Source organism: Phocoena phocoena, chromosome 2 (genome assembly GCF_963924675.1).
Source record: "Phocoena phocoena chromosome 2, mPhoPho1.1, whole genome shotgun sequence".
NCBI lineage: Eukaryota > Metazoa > Chordata > Mammalia > Artiodactyla > Phocoenidae > Phocoena > Phocoena phocoena.
In genome coordinates, this window is record NC_089220.1 from 132,892,148 (window position 1) to 132,910,007 (window position 17,860).

At 41.4% G+C, this 17,860-nt stretch overlaps 1 protein-coding gene across 1 annotated transcript in view; it reads right to left on the reverse strand.

Moving 5' to 3' along the window:
* Positions 1-1,448: 1,448 nt before the first annotated feature.
* The window catches only part of CHD2 (chromodomain helicase DNA binding protein 2), a 123,496-nt gene continuing 107,084 nt past the window's right edge, over positions 1,449-17,860 (reverse strand). Inside the window, exons 37-38 of the mRNA XM_065871891.1 lie at positions 6,897-7,143; positions 1,449-1,782 (exon numbers count right to left, since the gene is read on the reverse strand). Of these exons, the coding sequence (XP_065727963.1) occupies positions 1,449-1,782; positions 6,897-7,143 (581 nt within the window). The remainder of the gene's footprint in view (positions 1,783-6,896; positions 7,144-17,860) is intronic.

Sequence of the window (17,860 nt, forward strand, 5' to 3'; positions counted from 1 at the left end):
GACCCACGCCCACTTCACACTCCCGAACAAACAGGACCCACGCCCACTTCACACTCCCAAACAGGACCCACGCCCACTTCACACTCCCAAACAGGACCCACGCCCACTTCACACTCCCAAACAAACAGGACCCACGCCCACTTCACACTCCCGAACAAACAGGACCCACGCCCACTTCACACTCCCAAACAAACAGGACCCACGCCCACTTCACACTCCCAAACAAACAGGACCCACGCCCACTTCACACTCCCGAACAAACAGGACCCACGCCCACTTCACACTCCCGAACAAACAGGACCCACGCCCACTTCACACTCCCGAACAAACAGGACCCACGCCCACTTCACACTCCCTAACAGGACCCACGCCCACTTCACACTCCCAAACAAACAAACAGGACCCACGCCCACTTCACACTCCCTAACAGGACCCACGCCCACTTCACACTCCCTAACAGGACCCACGCCCACTTCACACTCCCGAACAGGACCCACGCCCACTTCACACTCCCGAACAGGACCCACGCCCACTTCACACTCCCGAACAAACAGGACCCACGCCCACTTCACACTCCCGAACAGGACCCACGCCCACTTCACACTCCCGAACAAACAGGACCCACGCCCACTTCACACTCCCGAACAAACAGGACCCACGCCCACTTCAACGCTGCCCGACTCACAGTCCTCAGAAGTCAGCAGCACAGGCCCTACGTTCCCCGGCACGGGGGGCAAGCGAGGCCCACCTGGAAGACCAAACCTTTGAAATGTACAGTGTGGGAAAACTTAGTGTTGGTGGGGAAGCGGCCGCTGTGGAAGTGTTTCCCCCTCAGTCCCCCACGCCCCAAGCACCACACAGGTGTCACATGATGAGGCCGAGTGTCACTTCTCCCAAGAACACGTTTGAGGGGGGTACCTGCTCCCCTTCAAGTCCTATGATGCGAGACCCCACCCGCTCGCCCCCGCGCCCCGCTCCCCAACAGCAGCATCCGTCACGTCATGGTGAACCAAACCCCGTGCTGTCCAGCAGGTCCCAGCAGCCTTCGTGCACACGCGCCTTCCCCGACCACGCGCCGAGGTCCAGGGCGCGCCAGCCCTGGTGATGAAACATTCACGACTCTAAGATCCTTTCTTCCTTCACTGGGGAACAGCCCGTGAAGCTGGTAGACAAAACGTCACCTCTTCCTCCTAGCACCCATCAAAGTGGGAGGCCAGGACAAGGCTGGAATGGGATGGGGTGCCCAAGTGCGGGAGTGGTGACCCAAATCAAAGCTGGACCGAGCGAAAGGCCCCCCACTCCCCGAAGTGCTCCTTCAGCGGCGAGCTGACAGCAGCAGCGTGTCCAGAAACGCCATCACTGGTCTAGGTAACTGGCTCCTGCGGATCAGACCAAAAACATCCAGGTGCTTAGTGACTCTTGCACTCCCCTTCGTTCCAAGCTGTCCTTTATGTTTTTCTAACATTCCAGTTATAATCTGGGTTGTTTTTCTGTTCTAGTGATCTCTCCAAAGGAGACCGATGATCCAGGGGTGACTTGGAATCGTGAGGAGATTTCTGAGAAGGGGGCGAGCGAGGATCTGAGACTGCGGGGTGCAGCGGGGGAAGGGGCTGTTTATACTCCCCCAATTTGTCTGTGTGGAAAGAGCGGTGATGGTCCGAGGGTCCCTGGCCGTGGTAGCCCATAGGGGGGCGGTGATCAGACATTCGTCGGAAATCCTGCTGGTGGTAATTTTGAGGCCTGAATTCATCGGATCGCCTCCGTTTGGAGTCGTGATGGTGCCTGAAACAGAGATGCAAGGATCAGCTGGAGACCAAAGCCGGATTCCCACCCCTCCTCCGTCATCCACTGGCTCTTCCTCATGCACTCATATTTAAGGACGCTTCCAGAAACTCAGATGCAAATACTTACATTACTAGGAATCGAAAAAAAACAAAACTAAAGTAGTAACAAAGGGCTATTTTATACTTATTGGCAAAACACAGCCTATGAAATGGCATAAGCCTCACCAGGTCTGCAGTGAAACAAGTACACACTTGAGTCACTGATGGCTTTGTAAACTCACATTCCCTTCAGGAAAACTGGCAAGATCTACAAACATCCTCATGTTCCTCGACCCAGCCCAGGAGAAAAAGAGCCACAGAAATTATTTTGTAAGTTATTAGTAACAACAAAAATTATAACCTAATATGCAACAATAAGTGTAGGGTTAATTAAATTATTTTAACACGTACTCAATGTGAAGAATATTAAAATTTTTAGTCAGGACCATGGCAAACTGCTTGTTATACTATTAACAGAGAATCTGTGTAAGTCAACAACAAAAAGACAAACAATACAACTCAAAAATGGGCAAAGGAGCTGAAAAGACATCTCTCCAAAGGAGATACACAAATGGCTACTAAGCACATGAAAAGATGTTCAACATCTTTAATGGGCATTAATCACCAGGGAAATGCAAATCAAAACTACCATGAGATACCATGTCATACCCATTAGGATGGCTACATTGAAAACACTAAAGATAAATGTTGGTGAAAATGTGGGAAAATTGCAATTCTAACACATAGCTGGTTGGAATGTAAAACAGGTCAGCTGCAGCAGAAAACATTTTGGTGGTTCCTTAAAAGTTAAACATAGGACTGCCACTGACTAACAATTCCAATCCTAGGTATATACCCCAAAAGCACTGAAAACAGATATTCCAACAAACACTTATATACCATGTTCACAGTAGCACTATTCACAAGAGCCAAAAGGTGGGAAAACTCTAATGCCTGTCAATGGATGAATGGACAAACAAAATTTAGCATGTACACACAGTGGAACATTATTCACCCATGAAAAGAAATGAAGTACTGATACATGCTACAATGTGGATGAACCTCTAAAACATTATGGTAAATGTCAAAAATGCCAATCACAAAAGGCCCATACTGTATGATTCCATTTATGCCAACTATCAAGACTAAGTAAGTCCACAGAAACAGAATGAAGAAGATTGGTGGTTGCCAGGGGCTAGGGAGAGAGAAGAGTGGAGAGTGACTACTTAGTGGTTACAGAGTTCTCTCTGGGGTGACGGAAGTGCTTTGGAACTTGACAGAGGTGGTGCTTGCACAACAAAGTGAATGTACTAAATGCCTCTGAACTGTTCACTTTAAAATAATTTATGTTATGTGAATTTCACCTGAATAAAAGAAAGGGAGGGAGAGGGAGAGGGGAAGGGAGGAAGGAAGGGAGGGAAAGAGAGAGACTGTCCATGTTCCAGCCAAGATGGAGTAACAGGGGCTACACTTACTCTCCTGCTGAAACAATCAGAAAGGGACAAAATGTATGGAACAATGGTCTTCAAGACACCAGATGTCACATAACAAAGAACCGCAATCCCTACGGGAAGAGAAACTAATGAGATAAGCCTTACAAGCACCGGCTCAGGAGAAGCCCAGACTTCCTGCGTTGGGGTGGGGGTGTTCAAAGTGTAGAGTGCAAGAGAAGCAAGTTCTACAAAGAGAAAGAAGTTCAAAGACCAGCAAAGGTTCCCCCTCGAGTGTTCAGCTGGATACCGCTCAGGGTGTATATGTGAGGAAACCACCCAAAGGCCAGGAGAAAAAAAAACACTGAGAAGGATGAGATGCCAGTGCTCTGTGCTCACACAGAGTTGGAACAGTGCCTGTTCTCTTCTCACCAGCCAGATAGGGAAACCTCAAGATCCAAGGGGCACTGGTAGAGTACCAGGAGGGTCCTGGCCTCAGTGCTGGGAAATCATGAGCCTTTGCCTGAGCACTGCTCCAGTTCTGCCTAACAAATCCTAATGACAAGATCTGAAAGAATCAAACTGTTTCCAAGTAACCTAACTGTGTTTCATAACAAAGCTCCAGAACATTTACAGGAATACAAAAATGCCCAACACTTAACTAGGTATCTAATCAAAAACTACCCGGCACAGAGAAATAATAGCAAAAATAAACAAATGGGACCTAATCAAACTTATAAGCTTTTGCATAGCAAAGGAAACCATAAACAAAACGAAAAGACAAACTATGGAATGGGAGAAAATATTAGCAAACAATGCAACTGACAAGGAGTTAATTTCCAAAATATACAAACAGCTCATACAACTCAATAACAAAAAAAACAAACAACCCAATCAAAAAATGGGCAGAAGAACCAAACAGACATTCCTCCAAAGAAGACATACAGATGGCCAATAGGCACATGAAAAGATGCTCAACATCGCTAATTATCAGAGAAATGCAAATCGAAACTATAATAAGGTATCACCTTACTCCGGTCAGAATGGCCATCAATAAAAAGTCTACAAGTAACAAATGCTGGAGAGGAGTGGAGAAAAGGGAATCCTGCAACTGAATTTAAGTTGGTACAGCCACTATGGAAAACAGTACAGAGGAGGTTCCTTAAAAAACTAAATATAAGAGTTGCCATGTGATCCAGCAATCTCACTGCTGCGCATGTATCTGGACAAAACTATAATTCAGAAAGAAACATGCACCTCTATGTTCATAGCAGGACTAGTTACAATAGCCAGGACATGGAAACAACCTAAATGTCCGTTGACAGATGAATGGACAAAGAAGATGTGGTACATACACACAATGAAATACTACTCAGCCATTAAAAAGAATGAAATAATGTCATTTTGCTGCAACATGGAGGGACCTAGAGATCATATTACATGAAGTTAAGTCAGAAAGAGAAAGACAAATACCACATATCATTCATATGTGGAATCTAAAAAAATGATTCAAAGGAACTCATTTACAAAGCAGACAGAGACTCACAGACACAGAGAACAAACTTATGGCTACCAAAGGGGAAAATATGTGGGGGAGGAATAAATTAGGAGTTTGGAATTAGCAGATACAAACTACAATATATAAAATAGATAAACAAGAAGGTCCTACTGTATAGCACAAGGAACTATATTCAACATCCTGTAATAAACTGTAATGGAAAAGAATATGAAAAAGAAGAGAACCAGGAAAATAAGACCCATAATGAGGCAATAAATCAGTCAACTGAAACTGACCCAAATCATAGAATTAGCAGACAAGGATAGAAATACCATGTTGAAACTGTATACCAGATTTCAAAAGGTCAAAGAGAGACATGGAGGATTAAAAAAAAGGACCCAAATGCCAACTTCTAGAGACAAAACTACAATTTAAGAAATACAAAATATACTATCAATAAATGGGCCTCGAGGCAGATTAGACATTGAAAAAGACAATATTAGTGAACCTGAAAACAAAGCAATAGAAACTTTCCAAATGAAACAGAGAAAACAGAATTAAAAAAAATAAACCTAGCATCAGTAAGCTGTGAGACAAATTCAAGCAGCCTACCACAGGTGTAACTGAAATCTTCAAAGGAGAGTGGGGGAACAGAAAAAAGTATTTGAAGAAATAATGGTAAAAAATTTTTCAAATCTGATAAAATGATAAAGGTGCAGATCCAAGAATTCCCAAGCACAAGAAACATAAGGAAAAATATACCATGACACGTTATAATCAAATTGCTAAAAACCAGTGATGAAGAAAAAGACATATTATGTAAAGAGGAGTAAAGATAAAGATGACAGATTTTTCATCAGAAACAATACAAGTAGAGAATAGAGGAACATCTTTAAAGTACTGAAAGGAAGTGTCAATCTATAAATTTATACCCAAAAGAAAATATCTTTCATAAGTGAAGACAAAATAAAGATTTCCTCAGACATACAAATGCTAAAAGAACTTATCACCAGCAGACCCACACTAAAACAAAAGTCCTCCAGGCAGAAGAGAAATGATACAAAGTGGAAATACAGATCTACACAAAAGAATGTAGGGCAAATGCCCACTGGAGTCAGACAAGATGGTACAGAAGGGTGGGGGTGAGGGGTACAGACCCCTCCTAACAGAGGCTGCTGCTACTCGGCCATAGCTGCTGTGCTAAAGCAGCCTGGTATCACCAGATCCTCCAAAAGAAGGCAGGACACGGAGATGTTTATATGAAATTTTCCTATATTAATTTCAAGGTGCAGTCAAAGCATGTCTTTAGCCTAGGGGAAACCAAAGTTGCTAGGAAGCTAAAATACAGCTAAGTCCTGAAATTAAGAATAGATAAAACCTCTTCAGCCCTTCCTGTACTTAGTGCTAACTCCTCTCACAAAACCTTGGCCCATCATATCATGATATTATATAGTTGTAGAGAAGGGACAACTTCAAAAGACTGTGACCGCTAAACTGTGGGCTCCTAGCATGAAAGGACCACAGGCTAGTGCTCGGCCTAGTGTGGCCGACACCATAGCACAGAGCTTAATCATTTTGGTTGCAGACTCTGATACTTAATGGCTACCACTTCTCTAGATTTCCTCAGCGGATGGCAGAAAACTCCCCCTGCACAAGTGTGATGATGAAACCATAAATGGCTCCTTGGCCCAGAGAATAAAACTTAAAACCTGTAACTTGGCATTCAAGCCCCACCCCCACATCCAACCTGTTCATCTTCTGGGCATCCCTTCCTGGGGGCCTATCCTTGGCCTGGGCCTGTGACGCCTAGTCCACCTCTCTCTGCTTAGCTGACTCTCCAGGGCCCAAACCAAGAATCACCAGCCTCCCCTCTTCCTCAGCCCTCAGGAAAAACTCAAAAATCCATTCTTTCAACCGTCCACTCAGCACACAATGTCAGCTGCCTACATCATGATTTCTCCCCAACATTCTGAAGATGCCTTGACGGCAGAAACACAGCACCAGACTTGGGACCACGCCTGGCACATGGGAAGAACGAGCATCTGATGGATAAATGCATGAAGTTTCTGTGGCTTGTCTCTCCACCTATAAATAGGAAGCCCCTGGCAGAGGTCAGTGCCTGGTGTCTGAGGGCCCTCTGCATACCGGTCATAATAATCTCTGTGTCCCCGGTGGTCGCGGTCACTGCTGTACTGGTCATACGGTCTCTTTCTGGACAGGTTGTTGGGTCGGTAGTTCCCTGAACGGTGGGCGTCCATGTGTCGCCGGTCCCCATAATGGTGGTCCTTGTACCAGTGCTGCTCATACTGATGGTGCCTGTCACCACCCCAGGGTGGATTGTTATTGCCACCACCATAGTTGAACTTTCTTTCCCTCTGCCAGTCGCCTCGATCTGCAGAAAGAGAAATAATGATCTAATGATTCCAAGAACTGGCTGCATTTCACTTCCACTAAAGTTTAAACTGAAAAGGCCTGACACATGTTACAAACACTACACTTCTTCCTTCTTGACCTTTTTGCTGCTGGTTATCATACAAGTAATGAGTCCAAAATTCTTTCCCCAAAATTTTAAGGCAAAAGAAAATTCACCTTTCTCCTTCTGAAATTTAAGAACCACTGTTTTTCATTTTCTTTCTTTCTTTCTTTTTTTACTGTTTTTCATTTTCTACACCTGCTTACCTTCCAACCTGGGGCTTACCCTTAAAATGAGATTTCACTGAAAGAAACAACAACAAGGGCTTCCCTGGTGGCGCAGTGGTTGAGAGTCTGCCTACCATTGCAGGGGACGCGGGTTCGTGCCCCGGTCCGGGAGGATCCCACATGTGGAGCGGCTGGGCCGCTGAGCCTGTGCGTCTGGAGCCTGTGCTCCGCAATGGGAGAGGCCACAACAGTGAGAGGCCCGCATAACGCAAAAAAAAAAAAAAAAAAGAAAAAAACCCAACAACAACAAAAAAACCCCACACCAAACATCAATTTGGAAAAAGGCACTGCTGAGTTTCACAGTCACAAGGTAATACCCTCCATTTACACATCTAAGGTTTATTTACCTGTGGGTACCATTAGCTGTGCCTGGTTCCTGAAAATCTTTCCAGACTATACCTACTGATTCTACTCTTCTTCCTTAGCCCACACCAAAAGAATGGCACTCCTCCTGTAAAAAGTGATTGCTCTAACTCTGGATTCTGTAACTCTCAAGGATAGAGCCAAACTGAAATTTGTTTTAGCTTCAGTAAGCCTCCCTTTTCCCCTGAGGAGAAGAATCACACGTATCTGAATCCAAAAAGGCACTGAAGACACAGAAGTAGAGGAAAGGAGGCTATGCTGTATTGAAATGTGGTCTCCAAAATGTATGTCCACTTAGAACCTCTGACTGTGTCTTTACTTGAAAACAGGGTCTCTGAAGTTGTAATGATGGATCTTGAGTTGAGATCATCTTGGATTTACAGTGGGCCCTAAATCCAATGATAGATCCTGTTAAGAGAAAGGTGTAGGGAGATTTGGGAGAAAGAGACAGAGAGGAAGGCCATGGAGAGATGAAGACAGAGAATGGAGAGACAGTCACAGTAAGACAGACAGAATGAAAAGGCAGAGGGCTATGTACCAGATGAAGGAACAAGATAAAACCCCAGAAAAACAACTAAATGAAGTGGAGATAGGCAAACTTCCAGAAAAAGAATTCAGAATAATGATAGTTATTATTATCCAGGACCTTGGAAAAAGACTGGAAGCAAAGATCGAGCAGATGCAAGAAATGTTTAAAAAAGACCTAGAAGAATTAAAGAACAAAGAAACAGAGATGAACAATAAAATAACTGAAATGAAAACTACACTAGAAGAAATCAACAGCAGAATAACTGCGGCAGAAGAACAGATAAGTGACCTGGAAGACAGAATGGTGGAATTCACTGCTGCAGAACAGAACAAAGAAAAAAGAATGAAAAGAAATGAAGACAGCCTAAAAGACCACTGGGACAACATTAAATGCAACAACATTCACATTAGAGCGGACCCAGAAGGAAAACAGAGAGAGAAACGACCCAAGAAAATATATGAAGAGATTACAGCCGAAAACTTCCCTAACATGGGAAAGGAAATAGCCACCCAAGTCCAGGAAGCGCAGAGAGTCCCATACAGGATAAACCTGAGGAGGAAGAGCCGAGACACATAGTAATCAAATTGGCAAAAATTAAAGACAAAGAAAAATTATTGAAAGCAGCAAGGGAAAAATGACAACATACGAGGGAACTCCCATAAGGTTAACAGCTGATTTCTCAGTGGAAACTCTACAAGCCAGAAGGGAGTGGCAAGACATATTTAAAGTGATGAAAGGGAAGAACCTAAAACCAAGATTACTCTACTCAGCAAGGATTTCATTCAGATTTGATGGAGAAATTAAAACCTTTACAGACAAGCAAAAGCTGAGAGAATTCAGCACCACCAAACCAGCTTTACAACAAATGCAAAAGGAACTTCTCTAAGCAAGAAACACAAGAGAAGGAAAAGACCTACAATAACAATCCCAAAACAATTAAGAAAATGGGAATAGGAACATACATATTGATAATTACCTTAAACGTAAATGGACTAAATGCTCCCACCAAAAGACACAGACTGGCTGAATGGATACAAAAACAAGACCCATATATATGCTGTCTACAAGAGACCCACTTCAGACCTAGAGACACATACAGACTGAAAGTAAGGGGATGGAAAAAGATATTCCATGCAAATGGAAACCAAAAGAAAGCTGGAGTAGCAATTCTCGTATCAGACAAAATAGACTTTAAAATAAAGACTATTAGAAGAGACAAAAAAAGACACTACATAATGATCAAGGGATCAATCCAGGAAGAAGATATAACAATTGTAAATATTTATGCACCCAACATAGGAGCACCTCAATACATAAGGCAAATACTAACAGCCAAAAAAGGAGAAATCGACAATAACACATTCATAGTAGGGGACTTTTAACACCCCATTTTCACCAATGGACAGATCATCCAAAATGAAAATAAATAAGGAAACACAAGCTTTAAATGATACATTAAACAAGATGGACTTAATTGGTATTTATAGGACATTCCATCTAAAAACAACAGAATACACATTTTTCTCAAGTGCTCATGGGACATTCTCCAGGATAGATCATATCTTGGGTCACAAATCAAGCCTCGGTAAATTTAAGAAAATTGAAATTGTATCAAGTATCTTTTCCGACCACAATGCTATGAGACTAGATATCAACTACCATAAAATATCTGTAAAAACTACAAACACATGGAGGCTAAACAATACACTACTTAATAACGAAGTGATCCCTGAAGAAATCAAAGAGGAAATCAAAAAATACCTAGAAACAAATGACAATGGAGACACGACCACCCAAAACCTATGTGATGCAGCAAAAGCAGTTCTAAGAGGGAAGTTTATAGCAATACAATCCTACCTTAAGAAACAGGAAACATCTCGAATAAACAACCTAACCTTGCACCTAAAACAATCAGAGAAAGAAGAACAAAAAAAACCCCAAAGTTAGCAGAAGGAAAGAGATCATAAAGATCACATCAGAAAGAAAACGATAGCAAAGATCAATAAAACTAAAAGCTGGTTCTTTGAGAAGATAAACAAAATTGATAAACCATTAGCCAGACTCATCAAGAAAAAAAGGGAGAAGACTCAAATCAATACAATTAGAAATGAAAAAGGAGAAGTAACAACTGACACTGCAGAAATACAAAATATCATGAGAGGTTACTACAAGCAATTCTATGCCAATAAAATGGACAACCTGGAAGAAATGGACAAATTCTTAGAAATGCACAACCTGCCAAGACTGAATCAGGAAGAAATAGAAAATATGAACAGACCAATCACAAGCACTGAAATTGAAACTATGATTAAAAATCTTCCAACAAACAAAAGCCCAGGACAAGATGGCTTCACAGGCGAATTCTATCAAGCGTTTAGAGAAGAGCTAACACCTATCCTTCTCAAACTCTTCCAAAATATAGCAGAGGGAGGAACACTCCCAAACTCATTCTACGAGGCCACCATCACCCTGATACTAAAACCAGACAAGGATGTCACAAAGAAAGAAAACTACAGGCCAATATCACTGATGAACATAGATGCAAAAATCCTCAACAAAATACTAGCAAACAGAATCCAACAGCACATTAAAAGGATCATACACCATGATCAAGTGGGGTTTATTCCAGGAATGCAAGGATTCTTCAATATATGCAAATCAATCAACGTGATACACCATATTAACAAATTGAAGGAGAAAAACCATATGATCATCTCAACAGATGCAGAGAAAGCTTTCGACAAAATTCAACAACCATTTATGATAAAAACCCTGCAGAGAGTAGGCACAGAGGGAACTTTCCTCAGCATAATAAAGGCCATATATGACAAACCCACAGCCAACATGGTCCTCAATGGTTAAAAAACTGAAAGCATTTCCACTAAGATCAGGAACAAGACAAGGTTGCCCACTCTCACCACTCTTATTCAACATAGTTTTGGAAGTTTTAGCCACAGCAATCAGAGAAGAAAAGGAAATAAAAGGAATCCAAATCGGAAAACAAGTAAAGCTGTCACTGTTTGCAGATGACATGATACTATACACAGAGAATCCTAAAGATGCTACCAGAAAACTACTAGAGTTAATCAATGAATTGGGTAAAGTAGCAGGATACAAAATTAATGCACAGAAATCTCTGGCATTCCTACACACTAATGACGAAAAATCTGAACGTGAAATCAAGAAAACACTCCCATTTACCACTGCAACAAAAAGAATAAAATATCTAGGAATAAACCTACCTAAGGAGACAAAAGACCTGCATGCAGAAAATTATAAGACACTGATGAAAGAAATTAAAGATGATACAAATAGATGGAGAGATATACCATGTTCTTGGATTGGAAGAATCAACATTGTGAAAATGACTCTACTACCCAAAGCAATCTACAGATTCAATGCAATCCCTATCAAACTACCACTGGCATTTTTCACAGAACTAGAACAAAAAATTTCACAATTTGTATGGAAACACAAAAGACCCCGAATAGCCAAAGCAATCTTGAGAACGAAAAACGGAGCTGGAGGAATCAGGCTCCCTGACTTCAGACTATATACTACAAAGCTACAGTAATCAAGACAGTATGGTACTGGCACAAAAGCAGAAATATAGATCAATGGAACAGGATAGAAAGCCCAGAGATAAACCCACGCACATATGGTCGCCTTATCTTTGATAAGGAGGCAGGAATGTACAGTGGAGAAAGGACAGCCTCTTTAATAAGTGGTGCTGGGAAAACTGGACAGGTACATGTAAAAGTATGAGTATGGTGTTAGGGAGTGATCGAATACCATAACACCTTACACAAAAATAAGCTCAAAATGGATTAAAGACCTAAATGTAAGGCCAGAAACTATCAAACTCTTAGAGGAAAACATAGGCAGAACACTCTATGACATAAATCACAGCAAGATCCGTTTTGACCCACCTCCTAGAGAAATGGAAATAAAAACAAAAATAAACAAATGGGACCTAATGAAACTTCAAAGCTTTTGCACAGCAAAGGCAACCATAAACAAGACCAAAAGACAACCCTCAGAATGGGAGAAAATATTTGCAAATGAAACAACTGATAAAGGATTCATCTCCAAAATTTACAAGCAGCTCATGCAGCTCAATAACAAAGAACAAACAGCCCAATCCAAAAATGGGCAGAAGACCTAAATAGACATTTCTCCAAAGAAGATATACAGACTGCCAACAAACACATGAAAGAATGCTCAACAGCATTAATCATTCGAGAAATGCAAATCAAAACTACAATGAGATATCATCTCACACCAGTCAGAATGGCCATCATCAAAAAATCTAGAAACAATAAATGCTGGACAGGGTGTGGAGAAAAGGGAACACTCTTGCACTGCTGGTGGGAATGTGAACTGGTACAGCCACTATGGAGAACAGTATGGAGGTTCCTTAAAAAACTACAAATGGAACTACCATATGACCCAGCAATCCCACTACTGGGCATATACCCTGAGAAAACCGTAATTCAAAAAGAGTCATGTACCAAAATGTTCACTGCAGCTCTATTTACAATAGCCCGGAGATGGAAACAACCTAAGCGCCCATCATCGGATGAATGGATAAAGAAGATGTGGCACATATATACAATGGAATATTACTCAGCCATAAAAAGAAACGAAATTGAGCTATTTGTAATGAGGTGGATAGACCCAGAGTCTGTCATACAGAGTGGAGTAAGTCAAAAGAAGAAAGACAAATACCGTATGCTAACACATATATATGGAATTTAAGGGGGTAAAAAATGTCATGAAGAACCTAGGGGTAAGACAGGAATAAAGACACAGACCTACTAGACAACGGACTTGAGGATATGGGGAGGGGGAAGGGTGAGCTGTGACAAAGCGAGAGAGGCATGGACATATATACACTACCAAACGTAAGGCAGATAGCTAGTGGGAAGCAGCTGCATAGCACAGGGAGATCAGCTCGGTGCTCTGTGACCACCTGGAGGGGTGGGATAGGGAGGGTGGGAGGGAGGGAGACAAAGAGGGAAGAGATATGGGAACATATGTATATGTATAACTGATTCACTTTGTTATAAAGCAGAAACTAACACACCATTGTAAAGCAATCATACCCCAATAAAGATGTTAAAAATAAATAAATGAAGATGTGGCACACCTATACAATGGAATATTAGTCATAAAAAGAAACAAACTTGAGCTATTTGTAATGAGCTGGATGGACCTAGGGTCTGTCATACAGAGTGAAGTAAGTCAGAAAGAGAAAGACAAATACCATATGCTAACACATATGTATGGAATTTAAGGAAAAAAAATGTCATGAAGAACCTAGGGGTAAGACAGGAATAAAGACACAGACCTACTAGAGAATGGACTTGAGGATATGGGGAAGGGGAAGGGGAAGCTGTGACAAAGCGAGAGAGTGGCATGGACATATATACACTAACAAACGTAAGGTAGATAGCTAGTGGGAAGCAGCCGCACAGGACAGGGAGATCAGCTCGGTGCTCAGTGACCATCTAGAGGGGTGGGATAGGGAGGGTGATGCAAGAGGGAAGAGATATGGGAACATATGTATATGTATAACTGATTCACTTTGTTATAAAGCGGAAACTAACACACCATTGTAAAGCAATTATACTCCAATAAAGATGTAAAAAAAAAAAAAACAACCATACGATCATCTCAATAGATGCAGAAAAAGCTTTTGACAAAATTCAACATCCATTTATGATAAAAAAAAAAAACTCTCCAGAAACTGGGCATAGAGGGAAACCACCTCAACATAATAAAGGCCATATATGACAAACCCACAGCAAACATCATTTTCAATGGTGAAAAACTGGAGGCATCTCCTCTAAGATCAGGAACAAGACAAGGATGTCCACTCCCACCACTATTAGTCAACATAGTTTTGGAAGTCCTGGCCATGGCAATCAGAGAAGAAAAAGAAAAAAAAGGAATACAAATCGAAAAAGAAGTAAAACCGTCACTGTTTGCCGATGACATGATACTATAGAGAGAGAATCTTAAAGATACCACCAGAAAACTACTAGAGCTAATTCATGAATTTGGTAAAGTTGCAGGATACAAAATTAATGCACAGAAATCTCTTGCATTCCTATACACTAACAACGAAATATCAGAAAGAGAAATTAAGGAAACAATCCCATTCACCACTGCAACAAATAGAATAAAATACCTAGGAATAGGGCTTCCCTGGTGGTGCAGTGGTGGAGAGTCCGCTTGCCGATGCAGGGGACGTGGGTTCGTGCCCCGGTCCGGGAGGATCCCACATGCGGCGGAGCGGTTGGGCCCGTGAGCCATGGCCGCTGGGCCTGCGCGTCCGGAGCCTGTGCTCCACAACGGGAGAGGCCACAACAGTGAGAGGCCCGCGTACCGCAAAAAAAAAAAAAAAATACCTAGGAATAAACCTACATAAGGAGGTAAAAGACCTGTATGCCAAAAACTGTAAGACACTGATGAAAGAAATCAAAGATAACACAAACAGATGGAGAGATATACCATGTTCTTGGATTGGAAGAATCAATATTGTGAAAATGACTATGCTACCCAAAGCAATCTACAGATTCAATGCAATCCCTATCAAATTACCAGTGGCATTTTTTACAGAACTAGAACAAAAAAATCTTAAAATCTGCATGGAGACACAGAAGACCCCAAATAGCCAAAGCAGTATTGAGGGAAAAAAACAGAGATGGAGGAATCAGACTCCCTGACTTCAGACTATACTACAAAGCTATAGTAATCAAGACAATATGGTACTGGCACAAAAACAGAAATACAGATCAATGGAACAGGATAGAAAGCCCAGAGATAAACCCATGCACCTATGGTTAACTAATCTATGACAAAGGAGGCAAGGATATACAATGGAGAAAAGACAGTCTCTTCAATAAGTTGGTCCTGGGAAAACTGGACAGCTACACGTAAAAGAAGGAAATTAGAACACTCCTTAACACCATACACAAAAATAAACTCAAAATGGATTACAGACCTATGTAAGACAGGACACTATAAAACTCTTAGAGAAAAACATAGGAAGAGTACTCTTTGACATAAATCACAGCAAGATATTTTTTGATCCACCTCCTAGTGTAATGGAAATAAAGACAAAATAAACAAATGGGACGTAATGAAACTTAAAAGCTTTTTCAAAGCAAAGGAAACACAAACAAGATGAAAAGACAACCCTCAGAATGGGAGAAAATATTTGCAAACGAATCAACGGACAAAGGATTAATCTCCAAAATATATAAACAGTTCATGCAGCTCAATATTAAAAGAACAAACAACCCAATCTAAACATGGGCAGAAGACCTAAATAGACATTTCTCCAAAGACGACACACAGATGGCCAAGAAGCACATGAAAAGCTGTTCAACATCACTGATTATTAGAGAAATGCAAATCAAAACTACAATGAGGTATCACCTCACACCAGTTAGAATTGGCATCATCAGAAAATCTACAAACAACAAACGCTGGAGAGGGTGTGGAGAAAAGGGAACCCTCTTGCACTGTTGGTGGGAATGTAAATTGATACAGCCACTATGGAGAACAGTATGGAGGTTCCTTAAAAAGCTAAAAATAGAATTACCATATGACCCAGCAATCCCACTACTGGGCATATACCCTGAGAAAACCATAATTCAAAATGACACATGCACCCCAATGTTCACTGCAGCACTATTTACAATAGTCAGGACATGGAAGCAACCTAAATGGCCATCGACAGACAAATGGATAAAGAAGATGTGGTACCCATATACAATGGAATATTAGCCATAAAAAAGAACGAAATTGGGACACAGATGAATGGATAAAGATGTGGTACATATATGCAATGGAGTATTACTCAGCCTTAAGAAGGAACGAAAATGGGTCATTTGTAGAGACGTGGATGGATCTAGAGACTGTCATACAGAGTGAAGTAAGTCAGGAAGAGAAAAACAAATATCATATATTAACGCATATATGTGGAACCTAGAGAAATGGTACAAATGAACCGGTTTACAGGGCAGAAATTGAGACACAGATGTAGAGAACAAATGTATGGACACCAAGGGAGAAAAGCGGCGGGGTGGGGATGAATTGGGAGATTGGGATTGCCATATATACACGAATATGTATATAATGGATAACTAATAAGAACCTGCTGTATAAAAAAATAAATAAAATTAAATTAAAAAAAAAGAAAACAAACAGATTGGAGGAGTGCAGCCACAACACCAAGGCTTGCTGGTAAGCAGTATAAGCCAGGCTACAGGCGTGCAACAGATTCACCCTCAGATCCTCCAAAAGGAACCAACTCTGCTGACACCTTGATTTTAGAGTTCTGCCTCCTAAACTATGACAGGACACATTTCTGTTCTTTTAAGCCACCCAGTTTGTAGTACACTTTGTTACAACAGTCTCAGGAAACTAATACAGAGGCTTAACTAGTAGGAACTATGTGGCCTCATGGGAAATCCATCTTCCAGCTACAATTTGTTAAGATCAAAGACGTGCCACTATCTCTACTCATTTTGTTGGCCTTCTAGCATTTTTTACAGAGCCAGAGAATAATACCATAAAGGAACCTGTGTAGCTTAGCAATTTATACCATTAAAACAATATATAGTCGACCAGTGGCTTAAATTCATTGCTGACCCAGGGTGGAGCAGGCCAGGGAACCAAGAAGTAAAACACTTTTGACTATTCAACCTAAAAATTAACAAACAACAAAAAGAGACACCTTCACAACATGAAAGGATCATCTAAAGATGGCTTCAAACTAAACAGAAAGGTAGGCTTCAAAAAGGGTGTCAAGGTCTGTGGTAATATGGAGATGGCCAAGTCATATATTTCCAGAGAAAGTAAAAGGCACTTTTCTTTCTTCTTGAACCCTCCATGGGGTAGATAACTGGTTAGGAAGTACTGACTATTAAGGAGAGGGATGAGAAATCCAAAGTTTAAATAAAAGACTACAGTTAGCTTAATAAGAAGAGTCCTTTCAAAGGATCAGAATATAAAATCAGTGACACCATATGAATGACATAAAACCAGTCTAATCCCAGGAGAAAAATCAGTACAACTGATACAACTACATCTAAGAACATGGAAACATTTCCCAGCCATCTTTTTGTACAGTCATTACCTCCCCCCACTAATAAAATGGTGTTCAATTAATTGAACTAAGATTTTTAAGATTAAAAGACATGGAACCTCTGCTTCCAGGTAATTCAGAGCAGCTGCCACAGAATTACACTCTGCCAAGAACAATAAGAAAACACCAGATAAACAGAAAATAATCTGCTTAAAGACATCAAAGAGCAGCCAAAGCAATGAAAACTAGAAGCACTAAGATTCCGAAGAGCAAAAAAAAAACCCTCAGAAGTAATAATAGTTGACTTGACTTCTGCAGCCACTGGGGAGATCTGTGACTCTGAGCCTGGGCAAGAAGCTGAATATCTGGGCTTTTCCCAGCCAAGAACCACTGTTGGAGAAACAGAGACACCGGCAG